The sequence below is a fragment of the Oncorhynchus tshawytscha genome, linkage group LG28 (genome assembly GCF_018296145.1).
Source record: "Oncorhynchus tshawytscha isolate Ot180627B linkage group LG28, Otsh_v2.0, whole genome shotgun sequence".
Classification (NCBI taxonomy): domain Eukaryota; kingdom Metazoa; phylum Chordata; class Actinopteri; order Salmoniformes; family Salmonidae; genus Oncorhynchus; species Oncorhynchus tshawytscha.
In genome coordinates, this window is record NC_056456.1 from 21575288 (window position 1) to 21589264 (window position 13977).

At 42.0% G+C, this 13977-nt stretch overlaps 1 protein-coding gene across 2 annotated transcripts in view; it reads right to left on the reverse strand.

Moving 5' to 3' along the window:
- Window positions 1-1746: 1746 nt before the first annotated feature.
- Window positions 1747-13977, reverse strand: part of LOC112226916 (cadherin-18) — an 81197-nt gene continuing 68966 nt past the window's right edge. Inside the window, exons 9-12 of one of the 2 annotated variants that reach the window (XM_024391587.2) lie at window positions 10938-11059; window positions 6191-6305; window positions 4131-4394; window positions 1747-3736 (exon numbers count right to left, since the gene is read on the reverse strand). In XM_024391587.2, coding sequence (XP_024247355.1) covers window positions 3210-3736; window positions 4131-4394; window positions 6191-6305; window positions 10938-11059 — 1028 coding nt within the window. In that variant the 3' untranslated portion in view covers window positions 1747-3209. Of the gene's footprint in view, window positions 3737-4097; window positions 4395-6190; window positions 6306-10937; window positions 11060-13977 lie in introns of both variants that reach the window. The other variant, XM_024391586.2, reaches the window with a different exon arrangement.

The following is a 13977-nucleotide window of genomic DNA, read 5'->3' on the forward strand; positions in this document are numbered from 1 at the left end:
TGATGACTGATGGCATGGCAGAGTCAACATGCAACAGCAACATATTGTTTCTGGAATGGTGGGCAAGATCCAATTATTCCATTTTTGTAAATTATTTGTTTCCACCACTGTATTTGGTTAGGAACACCACCATTCCAAGTAAGTGTGTTTTAGTAGATTGTGGAGACCGATGGTCATTTTAAATGTAAATGTTCATGAATAATAATCAGATATACCACACAAGTATCTTTTCAGTAGGTGGTTCTGGTAGTTGTTCAACAGAATTATTGAAAAAACAACATCCCCCAAGAGGCCGTAACAATCCCTGTAAGTAATGACCCTCTATTTACAGAGAAGGATAGTATTTGCCTCTCATCTAAATGCCAATAGTGACAGACAATTATGTAGGTTACTATTTCTAATACCAGCAGTCATGTCTAACAGAAGCATGGAGAATGTGTTTGCCGTAGCTCCAGTACTGATGTAGCTGTCAGTCAGCATGGGGAATTACAGCACTCCAGCCTTGGTCTATGTAGTAGAACAGCTCATCACTGTTTGATTCCCCCAACTACTTATGCAGAGGTGGATCAAATGAAATACATGCATGTGACATCCTGCATTCGTCCATGGTCTACTTTTGTAGTTAAACGTGTGTCTAATCAATTTGCACAATAGGAGAGTGTTTAGCTACAGTATACAGTGCTGTCTGAAAGAAAGAAAGACAGGATTCAGGCGCTACAGCAGCTAGTCTTATGATAGAGAGGGAGGTAAAGTGACAAGGGCTGTAAAGTAGTAGACATTTCTAAAATCCCCCAGGTAAACAAACTCAGAAACCTGGACTATTTTAAGCTTGTGGCAACAATGGCAAGTTGTGTTCCATGCAGAATTATTTTTTTTATATGATTTATAACACCTTGCTTTCATCAAGCTAAACATTTGTTTTGGTTTAAGATTTTACCCTGTAAGCAGTCTATGGACAAGGTATGACAGCAATCCATGCTTTGGTTTAGTTTCCCTGGCACTGTTTCCACATGCTAACGTTTTAGCATTTGTGGCACAAATCCTGCGCATTATGTCCACATAATCAGAAAATTGACTGTGAAGCTCAACAAAGTCACTTATAGTTGATTGAAACATGATGTGCGAAAAATGCTATTATCAGTACCATGACTGGAATGGCATTTGTGTCACAAATGCTAAAACATTAGCATGCAGAAACAGTGACAGGGAAACCAAACCAAAGCATGGATTGCTGTCATACCTTATCCATAGACTGCTTACAGGGTTAGGAAACCAATATGATATTTTGTAATTTGGGCGAACTATCCCTTTAACAGTAGACCTATTAAAAAATGGCTACTATTCTACTCATTGGATCTTATGCATCCAGCCACCAAAGCTGTAGTATGGCAGGGACACCTTTGGGATGAATTGGAATGCCGACTGCGAGCCAGGCCTAATCGCCCAACATCAGTGCCCGACCTCACTAATGCTCGTGGCTGAATGGAAGCAAGTCCCCGAAGCAATGTTCCAACATCTAGTGGAAAGCTTTCCCAGAAGAGTGGAAGCTGTTATCGCAGCAAAGGGGGGGACCAACTCCATATTAATGCCCATGATTTTGGTTTTGGAATGAGATGTTTGACGAGCAAGCGTCCACATACTTTTGTTCATGTAGTGTATATTCTTCAAGAATCATTGGGTACATTACTTTATAAGTCCAAAAACTGATGTAGCAACTGATGATAGACCCTTTAATTCATGAGGAAGTACAGTATGTAGCATCATCTAACTCTAAGATACAGGAATCTATACTGTATTAGAATGTATTGCCTGGGATTGACCAGGATTCTCCTTTTATCATCAGCTCTTTGACGATCCGACAAGTTTAAGCAAAATTGTCATAACAGTTCATCTGGTGGGTTTCCTTTATGGGTAAAAGAAACTGGACAAGTAATCACATTTGTGGAGGCCGCAGAGATGCTATTTACCCTCCATAACCTTTAAACATCCTTCTCAGATAGAATGCAATTATATAGTAATGCATTATTCATAATCTAACAACCATTATGGCAACAGAATTATTCTTTTCTTGGGGGGGTCACAGTTGTTTTCAAAGGAGTAAGTACACACACATCTCCCTTAATTATCTTGCTGTGAATAAGCAGCACAGTAGGAATGTTTGCAATGCAGCATATTGTGTATTATTGTAGGTGGGTGTGGAATAGTATTATGGGCTGATAAGCCTTATTGTCATATTCAATGAAATGGAAGTAGTGTCATGACACATTATCATTTCAATATGATATATACGACATAGTGTGAGTTAATGGATAAGATCTTACTTGATTATCATTATTCCTGTTTTATAAGAACATGAAACCATGATTAATATTGTATTGTAAAAATAGCCCAGTAATTCAAATAGGAGTCCCCTCATCGCCTGTTATTATTAAAGACATTAAGGAACGATTTCTTGTTACTTTTTTTATGGAGCTGGGCTCTCCTGGGAATTGATCAAGACTGAGCGGGAAACAAGACCTTTTCACAGCTGATTTATAAATCCCCGGGAAGTGATAAAAAGCTGCACACCAAAGCATTTGGATCCAATTATCATTCATAGAATGGTGTTGTTTCCCAATTAAAAGTTGCTCTGGTCCTCTGATGTAGTTTTGGGGAGCTGTACACAAATTTAGATTGGTTAACTAAAGAAAGAGTTGAAAGACTGTTGGTTACTGTTGTAGTGCCCATATTCAGAAAGCGTCTCAGAGTAGGAGTGCTGATTTAAGATCAGTTTGGCCTTTTAGATCATAATGATCATGATAATATGGACTGAGGGGACCTAACTGATCATATATCAGTACTCGTACTCTGAGATACTTTATGAACACTGACCCAGAGACTTTCCGCAATAGTACTAAGGAGACAACTCCTATGGAACCGGACACATTATACATCATGACACACAACTTGCATATTAATTCACTTATCCAGAATCATTGACCTTTATTTATCAATAAAAATATACACTAGGGAAAATAGTCTCCTTTTTTAAACAACTTCAGGATTTTGGGGGTTTGTTTTTCTCCAAAAATGTTAATACTTTCCCCCACTTCACTTGTCAGAGCCCAGTGTAAAATTACAGTCAATTCCACAACGAAACAAGTTGTATAACTCAAATTAGCTCTGTATTGTTAGGTTAACCTTTAACGGGATTGAAGAGGAGAGATGTTTTACAGGGCTATGGTCTGTTCTGTCTCAGAGAGTTCTGTCTCGAACAGTCTGGACAGTGTGTGACCCTCCGGCACCCAATCCTCCAGGTCACTGTAGCTGAGTTCAGGGGGCAGGACCTGGGCCAGCCCCAGAGAGCTGACCGACCCCGTGGGAGAGCCACGGCCCTCGTACGAGTAAGTCTGGAGGGAGTCATAGGGCGGCCCGCTGGTGTCCCTGTCAGCTTCCACCACTTTCTGTCTAATGACATGGTGCATATCCTCTGTATCCAGCAGAACCAGGGATGGGCTCTGGGGCCCACAGGCCACCAGCCAACCCTCTGTCCCCGGCCTTACCTCCCGCCGCAGCCTCCTCCGTTCCGCCCCGGCGGGGTTCCGCAGTGCTGCGATGTCAAACGCCTCTGTGTCCTCTTCGCCCCCGCCCTCGTCGTCGTAGGTAACCACGTTCTCCCGGACGTCCTCCTCAGAGATGATTAACGGCTCCTTCTTGCCCTTTTTGCTCCGCAGGATGACAAATAGCACCACGATGGCTACAGTACAGGACATAGGAGAGGGGACAAGACCACAGCGACTTACAATATGTCATTACAGGCTCAAAATGCACACCCTATTCTCCAATGCATCGATTTGAGAGTGGAATTGTGGCCTTAGCTGCTGGAAACAAATCAGCCAGAGTTACTCCTGCAGCTGGTGTGAAGCCTTTCATTATCTCTACCTCAAGGCAAGAAGGTCTCTCTCTCTCCCCCTCCCCCAGCTCTGGAGTGTGGCTCTAAGCGGCTGACTAAACACATACACAGGCAAGAATATCTCTCCTTTCCCATCTCTATCCCTCCCTCTTTCTCCCTTCCTCTTTCTCTTTCCCCCCCTTCTCTCCCATCTTCTATTCCCTACCATGCCATCTCCACCCGCTCTCTTGTCTCCTACCCAGCAGGATGATGATGCAGAGCAAAATGGCGATGAAGGCCCCGGTGCTCAGGCCTGCTGTGGAGAGGAAGGCCGGGACTCGGCAGGCCTTCACCCTGCTGCTGCCACCTCCTCCTCTCTGGCAGACACACACCCGGAGGTTCAGGGTGGAGGTGCTGCTCAGGACAGGCTCTCCTCCATCCTTCACAACCACAGGAAGTTGGTAGAGATCCTGCTCCGATTGGCTGAACTGACGCCTCCGCGCCATGATGCTGGCAGTGTTGTCTGGAGCAGAATGACAAAATTTAAAATACACTGGATGTATAATTGTATTGACAAAAAGTCCCTATAAGTATTGATACAAACATTACTACAAAATGTAGTGTATTTTCATTATTTTATCTACTTTTCCAAAATATACCATCTAAAGGAACGTTGCCCTGACCTGTTTTCCCCCTGAAATAACATATGCAACCACAGAGAACAGAAGACCAGTACAACAAATAACATGCCCTGAGATATGGGGGGTTTTCTCCAACATTGCAGAGGATGCCCATAGTTCCCCATTCATTCCCACTGCTATCTATTAGAAAAGACTGGGGACAGATAGCGACTGCCTCTTCAGGCGTTATTAAAACCGGCCAACAGTATTCTATCCAGCCCAGCACGGCTGTTGCCATAGCTTTTCTCATTCTGGAGAGGCTCTAGCAGATTTTCATTTTCACGGCCCAGAGCCACGCTTTTGTATGCACAATCACGGCCCTCCTCTTCACAATACAGATTCATTTTCCCCCAGGCGCACAGAGCCATGATAAAGCATGTCACTTGGGATGGTAAGAGACAGGGAAAGAGCGGTGGGGGGAGTAGGAGGGGCCAACCTTCTGGATATCAACAAATGTATTCCAACAGAGCGAGCCCATGGGAAGGTGCATAGGAGGAAGCGTTCATTTACATAGGATTCCTATTGGCATGCAGGGGCGCTGGCCCACAAGCTTCAAGTCAAAATTCATTACTGTACCTCCTCGCCCACTGAGAGGAAACAGGTAAACAAAAAAGACCCAATATATCTCTCCTTCATCCTCCACTTGGGAGACAATAGAATATAAAGCCACCTCCCAGCTTCTTTCTTCCTCCAAATGATTATGATTACAGCAGAGGAAATCATAGATGATTATCTTTCTCTCTAACACATCCTGGAGAGTAAGCTGCTGTAGGTCTGTAAAATTCTACCTCATTCACAAGGCATTTCTGGCAATATCAATCATGACTATCTGTTGGTGAACGTCAGGAAATCATCCAGACTAACCCCAGGGCACTGATTATATATTAAATAATTTTGGAAATCAAAACCTTTCAAAAGCAAAACATAACAACCACATCTACTAGATTCCACAGCCTGAGGGAGCTAGAGTATCCTACTACCACCCAATCAGTGCACTGATGCAGCAGTGTTCCTTTTAGCTCTAGCTGAGGAGTACTACCTGGTGCTCCTGTGTAAACATAGGCATAATGCACATCAGTGGAAATGTGGTTTCACTGAACAAGCGCCTGAGGGAAAACAGGGCCAGTCGGGGAGGGGATAAAAGCTAAGTGTTAGGCTACACCACCACCGAGAGCACAGAGCGCTGATACAAAACTCAGTGGAAGCTCACTGCCTCTGTCTGGCATCTTTCAGGTTTTTGTCATCCATCTTGGAAGTCTACCTTAATCTCAAGATTTTCCCTGATCTGCCAATGGAGCTATTGAGCTTTCAGACAAGGAAAAAAATTAAAAAACAGTGTTCTCTCTGAATTCAGCCAAGTAGCTTTAAGCTAAAATAAGGACGAGGAAAATTATTGTCTGTTACCAAGGAAACACCCCTGCAGGTCCTTTGCTTTTATATTAAAATATGTCTCGAGGGAGGAGAAAGTGTAAACGGGGCTGTTAGACAACAAACGCCACTAGATATATTTGTGTTTGTAATGCCACTCCAGAGTATCTGACACAAATATCTGTCCACACCCAGAATCCCTGGTGGTGTTTGAACAAAATGTTGTGCACATTTTTTTAATTGCCACACAAAGCCACAATAGCCAGCCTACCTTCGTTGTCCTTCAGGGTGAAATTAGGATTGACTGGAAGGTCAATTGGCAGGGCAAACGAGAATCGTCCATTTGCAAAGTTGTCCTTGTCTGATGGCCTCACTGTCTGGATCACCTGTCAGAGAAGAGGGAGAGGAGTTTGGGGAAGAGAGGGAGAGGGAAATGGGTGTGTGTCTATATGTATGTATATATGTATAGTACCAGTCAAAAGTTCGGACACACACATTCAAGGGTTTTTCTTTATTTTTTTTATTTTTTTCTACATTGTATAGTAAAGACATCAAAGCTATGAAATAACACATATGGAATATTGTTGTAACCAAAAAAAGTTTTAAATCAAAATATATTTTATATTTGAGATTCTTCAAAATAGCCTCCCTTTGCCTTGATTACATCTTTGCACATTCTTGGCATTTTCTCAACCAGCTTCATGAGGTAGTCACCTGGAATGCATTTCAATTAACAGGTGTGCTTTGTTAAAAGTTAATTTGTGGAATTTCTTTCCTTCTTAATGTGTTTGAGCCAGTCAGCTGTGTTGTGACAGGGTAGGGGTGGTATACAGAAGATAACCCTATTTGGTAAAAGATCAAGTCCATATTATGGCAAGAAAATTTCAAATAAGCAATGAGAAACGACAGTCCATCATTACTTTAAGACATGACGTTCAGCCAATGCGGAACATTTCAAGAACTTTGAAAGTTTCTTCAAGTGCAGTCGCAAACACCATCAAAAGCTATGATGAGGACCGCGACACAAAAGGAAAACCCAGAGTTACCACTGCTGCAGAGGATAAGTTCATTAGAGTTACCAGCCTCCCAAATAACTGCTTCACAGAGTTCAAGTAACAGACACATCTCAACATCAACTGTTCAGAGGAGACTGCGTGAATCAGGCCTTCATGGTCGAATTATTGCAAAGAAACCACTACTAATGGACACCAATAATAAGAAGAGACTTGCTTGGGTCAAGAAACATGAGCAATGGACATTAGACCAGTGGAAATCTGTCCTTTGTTCTGATGAGTCCAAATGTGAAATTTTTGTGAGATGCAGCAAAGGTGAACAGATGATCTCTGCATGTGTGGTTACCACCGTGAAGCATGGAGAAGGTGGTGTGATTGTGTGTGGGTGGTGGTGGTGGTGACACTGTCTGTGATTTATTTAGAATTCAAGGCACACTTAACCAGCATGGCTGCAACAACATTCTACAGTGATACGCCATCCCATCTGGTTTGTGCTTAGCGGGACTATCATTCGTTTTTTTAACAGGACAATGACCCAACACACCTCCAGGCTGTGTAAGGGCTATTTGACCAAGAAGGAGAGTGATAGAGTGCTGCATCACATGACCTGGCCTCCACAATCACCCGACCTCAACCGAATTGAGATGGTTTGGGATGAGTTGGACCGCAGAGTGAAGGAAAAACAGACAACAAGTGCTCAGCATATGTGGGAACTCCTTCAAGACTGTTTGAAAAGCATTCCAGGTGAAGCTGGTTGAGAGAATGCCAAGAGTGTGCAAAGCTGTGCAAAGGGTGGCTACTTTGTAGAATCTCAAATATAAAAAATCTATTTGGATTTGTTTAACACTCTTGGTTACTGCATGATTCCATATGTGTTATTTCATAGTTTTGATGTCTTCATTATAATTCCACAATGTAGAAAATAGTAAAAATAAAGAAAAACCCTGGAATGAGTAGGTGTGTCCAAACTTTTGACTGGTACTGTATATTATGTATATTATATTATGTATATTGATTTAACTTTTGACTGGTACTGTATATTATGTATATTATATATTTTTCTTTATTTTTTAAAATTATTTTCTACATTGTAGAATAATAGTGAAGACATCAAAACTATGAAATATATATATATATATATATATATATATATATATATATATATACACATAGTACATTATGTACTGCTCCACAAGCAGCTAAATATAATAGGAATAAGTTAAGTAAGTCAACTCACAATATACTTTCGTATCATAGTAAAGACTATCTGACTGAACACGTCTTTAACCCTCCCTCCCTTTCTGTTAGCTATTCCATTAGGACGTGCCATTGTTCCACATGCAGCCTTTTTCCAGACAGGAGTATAGATCTGAGCTAGGGTATATGACCTGTCTCTAACAGCATTGTCCCTGATGTATTGTCAGTTCATAAAAAAGACTGGCTTCCTTCAGCAGGTGACCTGAGTGAAAAACTCTCATATGGACAATTCACGAATTGTAGTGGTTACCAGGTACATGCACAGATAGGAGTCTACCTGTGCCGATGTAACATTATTGCTTCCGTCCCTCTCCTCGCCCTAACCTGGGCTCGAACCAGGGACCCTCTGCACACAACGACAACAGTCACCCTCAAAGCATCGTTACCCATTTCTCCACAAAAGCCACGGCCCTTGCAGAGCAAGGGGAACAACTACTACAAGGTCTCAGAGCAGTTGACGTCGCCGATTGAAACACTATTAGCGCGCACCACCGCTAAATAGCTAGCCATTTCACATCGGTTACACATTTTCCCTCCCACTTGCCAAGTGCCCTTTTGGGTGGTGGTATATACGTACATGTGGACACCTGCTCGTCGAACATCTCAGTTGGTACCCACTTTGCTGCTACAACAGCCTTCAGTCTTCTGGGAAGGCTTCCCATTAGATGTTGGAATATTGCTGCAGGGACTTGCTTCCATTCAGCCACAAGAGCATTAGTGAGGTCAGGCACTAAATTTGGGTGACTAGGCCTGGCTCGTAGTCGCCGTTCCAATTCATCCCAAAGGTGTTCGATGGGGTTGAGGTCAAGGCTCTGTGCAGGCCACTGCTCCAGAGTCCAATGGCGGTGAGCTTTACACCACTCCAGCCGACGCTTGCATTGCGCATCGTGATCTTAGGCTTGTGTGTGGCTGCTCGTCTATGGAAACTAATTTAATGAAACTCCTGATGAGCAGTTATTGTGCTGAAGTTGCTTCCAGAGGCAGTTTGGAACTTGGTAGTGAATGTTGCAACCAAGGACAAACAATTTTTACGCATTTCAACACTCGGCGGTCCCGTTCTGTGAGCTTGTGTGAACTACCACTTCGCCTGTTGTTCCTTCTAGAAGTTTCGACTTCACAATTACGGCACTTACAGTTAACCCGAGGCAGATCTAGCAGGGCCAAAATTTGACTAACTGACTTGTTGAAAGGTGGAATCCTCTGACGATGCCACGTTGAAAGTCATTAAGCTCTTCATTAAGTCCATTATACTGCTAATGTTTGTCTATGGAGATGGTATGGCTGTGTGCTTGATTTTATACACCTGTCAGCAATGGGTGTGGCTGAAATAGCCAAATCTACTAATTTGAAGGGGTGTCCACATACTTTTGTATATATAGTGTATGTTATGAATTGCAGCCTTTTTTTCATTTCAAGCACCTGCCCTCTGAATGGTCTCTGCACGGCCCTGGTGGCAGTGGTGGAGAAAGTACCCAACTGCCATACTTGAGGAAAAGTACTTTTCAAGTATCAAAAGTAAATGTAATTTCAAAGTATACATAAGTATCAAAAGTATAAATCATTTCAAATTCATTTTTTATTTTACGGCTAGCCAGGGGCACATTCCAACACTCAGACATAATTTACAAATGAAGCATTTGTTTTTGGTTAATCCGCCAGATCAGAGGCAGTATGGATGACCAGGGATGATCTCTTGACAAGTGTGTGAAATTGATCATTTTCCTGTCCTCTTAAGCATTCAACATCAAACGAGTAAAAAATACGTTATTTTCTTTAGGAATGTAGTGAAGTAAAATTAAAAGTTGTCAAAAAATCAGTTGTAAGTACAGATACCCCCAAAAACTACTTAAGTAGTACTTTAAAGTATTTTTACATCAGTACTTTACACCACTGCCTGGTGGTTAATCACCTGGCTACTGTACCTACACTCCACTATAGCATTGTCAGTCTATAAGAAGCATTCCTAAACTTTTGGTAGGATACAGTAATACACTAAGCTTTGGAAATACAGAATTAGCTGTCGAGGCAATGATTGTGTGTGGCCCTAAAAAAAGTACAATTAGTTCTCAACTAAATAATAATTTACTTCCTTTCGATGAACATAACAGCATATTTTACCATACATCAAGCCACATTTCCTGAAAGTTACTTTAATTTAATGTAATTTGTTGCAGTTTCGGAAAAAGAGCCTCGGCATCTTAGCATGCATCATCTGTCGCCTTCAGCCAGCTAACTGATTATATGCTGCAGCCTGTTTAGTAATCTTCATTCAAGGGGAAAAATATGAAGAGAGAATGCTATTGCGATGTGAATCTGAGCAGTCGTGGTTTGCTGGACACGGGCCAAATTTGAATGCGAGATGATAAACATTTTCTGCAATCTGGCTCTGTTGCGCTTAATGCAGCTCCTATCTGCTTGTGGAGAAATTGGTACATGCTGAATAATTTATGGGTTCAAGAGGCTGCAAAAGTCTGCAGCACCACAGATAAATCCATTCCTGATGGTGTCAAACACACAACAAAGGCAGAGAGGGTATGTGTGTGTACTGTGTGTGTGTCTGTGCGTGTATGTCTGTGGGAGAATGTGTGTGACTGCATGCATGTGAGTTCGTGATAAGAGGTTTTAAAAGACAACAGTTGAAGAAGGGAGAATATGATCTCACGGGAGAGAAGGTGGGAGAGAGAGGGGGAGTAAAGTGGAAAAGAGCTGAAAAGATGGAGGGAGGTGTGTTTAATGAAAGATACTCACCTGTCCTGCCCTGGAGGTTTCACACACAATGATCTCATCATCTCTTGCTATGTAGGGAGCGTTGTCATTTACATCCAACACCTGGATTGTTATAGGAACATGGCTGACGAGACTCGGATTGTCTGAAAATAACAAACAAAAAAAATGAATTAAATAGAACACTTATATTGCATAGCTACTGTCTGTATAAAACACTAAACACATCTAATAACCCCCTATGTAAAACAAATCTAAAAAGCACATCCCAAGCCATAGTTACGTTACAGCCTTATTCTAAAATGGATGAAATAGTTGTTTTCCCTCAATCTACACACAATACCTCATAATGACAAAGCAAATTTTTTTTTTGCATTTGTTGCAAATGTTTTCAAAATAAAAAATGTATATTACGTTTACATAAGTATTCAGACCATTTACTCATCTTTGGCAGTGATTACAGCCTCGAGTCTTTTTGGGTATGACGCTGCAAACTGGGCACACCTGTATTTGGGAAGTTTCTCACAATCTTCTCTACAGATCCTCTCAAGCTCTGTCATGTCGGATGGGGAGCGTCGCTGCACAGCTATTTTCAGGTCTCTTCAGAGAGGTTAGATTGGGTTCAAGTCCAGGCTTTGGCTGGGCCACTGAGGGACATTGAGACTTGTCCAAAAGCCACTCCTGCGTTGTCTTGTCTATGTGTTTAGGGTCGTTGTCCTGTCCTGAAGGTGAAACGTCGCCCCAGTCTGAGATCCTGAGTGCTCAGGAGAAGGTTTTCATCAAGGATCTCTCTGTACTTTGCTTCATTCATCTTTCCCTTGATCCTGACTAGTCTCCCAGGCCCTGCCGCTAAAAAAACATCCCCACAGCATGATTCTGCCACCACCATGCTTCACCGTAGGAATGGTATTGGCCAGGTGATGAGCAGAGCCTGGTTTCCTCCAGACGTGACACTTGGCATTCAAATACTTCAATCTTGGTTTCATCAGACCAGAGAATCTTGTTTCTCATGGTCTGAGAATCTTTCAGGTGCAAATTCCAAGCAAGCTGTCATTTTCCTTTTCCTGAGGAGTAGCTTCCATCTGGCCATCAAATGAGTAGCATTGCCTGTTAAATTGGTTGACTTGGGTCAAATGTTTTGGGTAGCCTTCCACAAGCTTCCCAGAATACATTGGGTGAATTTTGGCCCATTCCTCCTGACAGAGTTGGTGTAACTGAGTCAGGTTTGCAGGCCTCCTTGCTCTCACACAAAATGTGTTCTGCCCACACATTTTCTATAGGATTGAGGTCATAGCTTTGTGATGGCCACTCCAATACCTTGACTTTGTTGTACTTTTTGCCACAAGCCATTTTGCCACAACTTATATGCTTGGGTCATTGTCCATTTGGAAGACCCATTTGTGAGCAAGCTTTAACATCCTGACTGATGTCTTGAGATGTTGCTTCAATATATCCACATAATTTTCCTACCTTATGATTTTGTGAAGTGCACCAGTCCCTCCTGCAGCAAAGCACCCTCACAACATGAGGCTGCCACCCCCGTACTTCACGGTTGGGATGGTGTTCTTCGGCTTGCAAGCCTCCCCCTTTTTCCTCCAAACATAACGATGGTCATTATGGCCAAACAGTTCTATTTTTGTTTCATTAGACCAGAGGACATTTCTCCAAAAAGTACAATCTTTGTCCACAAGCTACTTGCAAATGCAAACCGTAGTCTGGCTTTTTAATGGTGGTTTTGGAGCAGTGGCTTCTTCCTCGGTCAGAGGCTTTTCAGGTTATGTCAATATAGGACTTGTTTTACTGTGGATATAGATATTTTTTTACCGGTTTACTCCAGCATCTTCACAAGGTCCTATGCTGGTGTTCTGGGATTGATTTGCACTTTTCACACCAAAACTCGTTCATCTCTAGGAGACGGAACGCGTCTCCTTCCTGAGCGGTGTGACAGCTGCGTGGTCCCATGGTGTTTATACTTTCGTACTATTGTTTGTACAGATGAATGTGGTACCTTTAGGCGTTTGGAAATTGCTCCAAAGGATGAACCAGACTTTTTCTGAGGTCTTGGCTGATTTCTTTTGATTTTCCCATGATGTCATGCAAAGAAGCACTGAGGTTGAAGGTAGGCCTTGAAATACATCCACAGGTACACCTCCAATTGACTCAAAATATGTCAATTAGCCTATCAGAAGCTTCTAAAGCCATGACATAATTTTCTGGCATTTTCTAAGCTGTTTAAAGGCACAGTCAACTTAGCGTATGTAAACTTCTGACCCACTGGAATTGTGATACAGTGAATTATAAGTGAAATAATCTGTCTGTAAATAATTGTTGGAAAAATTACTAGTGTCATGCACAAAGTAGATGTCCTTACCGACTTGCCAAAACTATGGTTTGTTAACAAGACATTTGTGGAGTGGTTGAAAAATGAGTTTTAATGACTCCAACTGAAGTGTATGTAAACTTCCGACTTCAACTGTATATATTTCTGTCCAGTGTTCATGTCAGGCACTTTTAGCGCATGTGATGTTCATCCCTCTTTTGTCAGAGTATCTCTCCATCAATTAAGGTTCCATTCCCACTGAGCCTCCAACCATTGGTATATCTCGTGTTTGTCTGTGTCCTGAGGTTCGCCATGTTACCTGGCGACACTTGAAAGGTGACCCGGTCACTTAACTATACTATACTCCCTTTCATCATTGGATAAGAACCGGCAGCTGACACTTCACATTCTGTCACTTGTGGATTACATTTACACATCTGATCCACTACCACACAGACTTAAGGGTTCCTTGAGGATCAAATCAAATGTTATTTGTGCCGAATACAAAAGGTGTAGACGTTGCAGTGAAATGCTTACTTACAAGCCCTTAACCAACAATGCAGTTTTAAGAAAATATAATTAAGAAAATATGTACTAAATTAACTAAAGTAAAAATAAATGAACACAATAACATAACAATAACGAGGCTATATACAGGGGGTACCGGTACTGAGTCAATGTGCGGGGTACAGGTTAGTTGAGGTAATTTGTACATGTTTGATAGGGGTAAAGTGACTACGCATT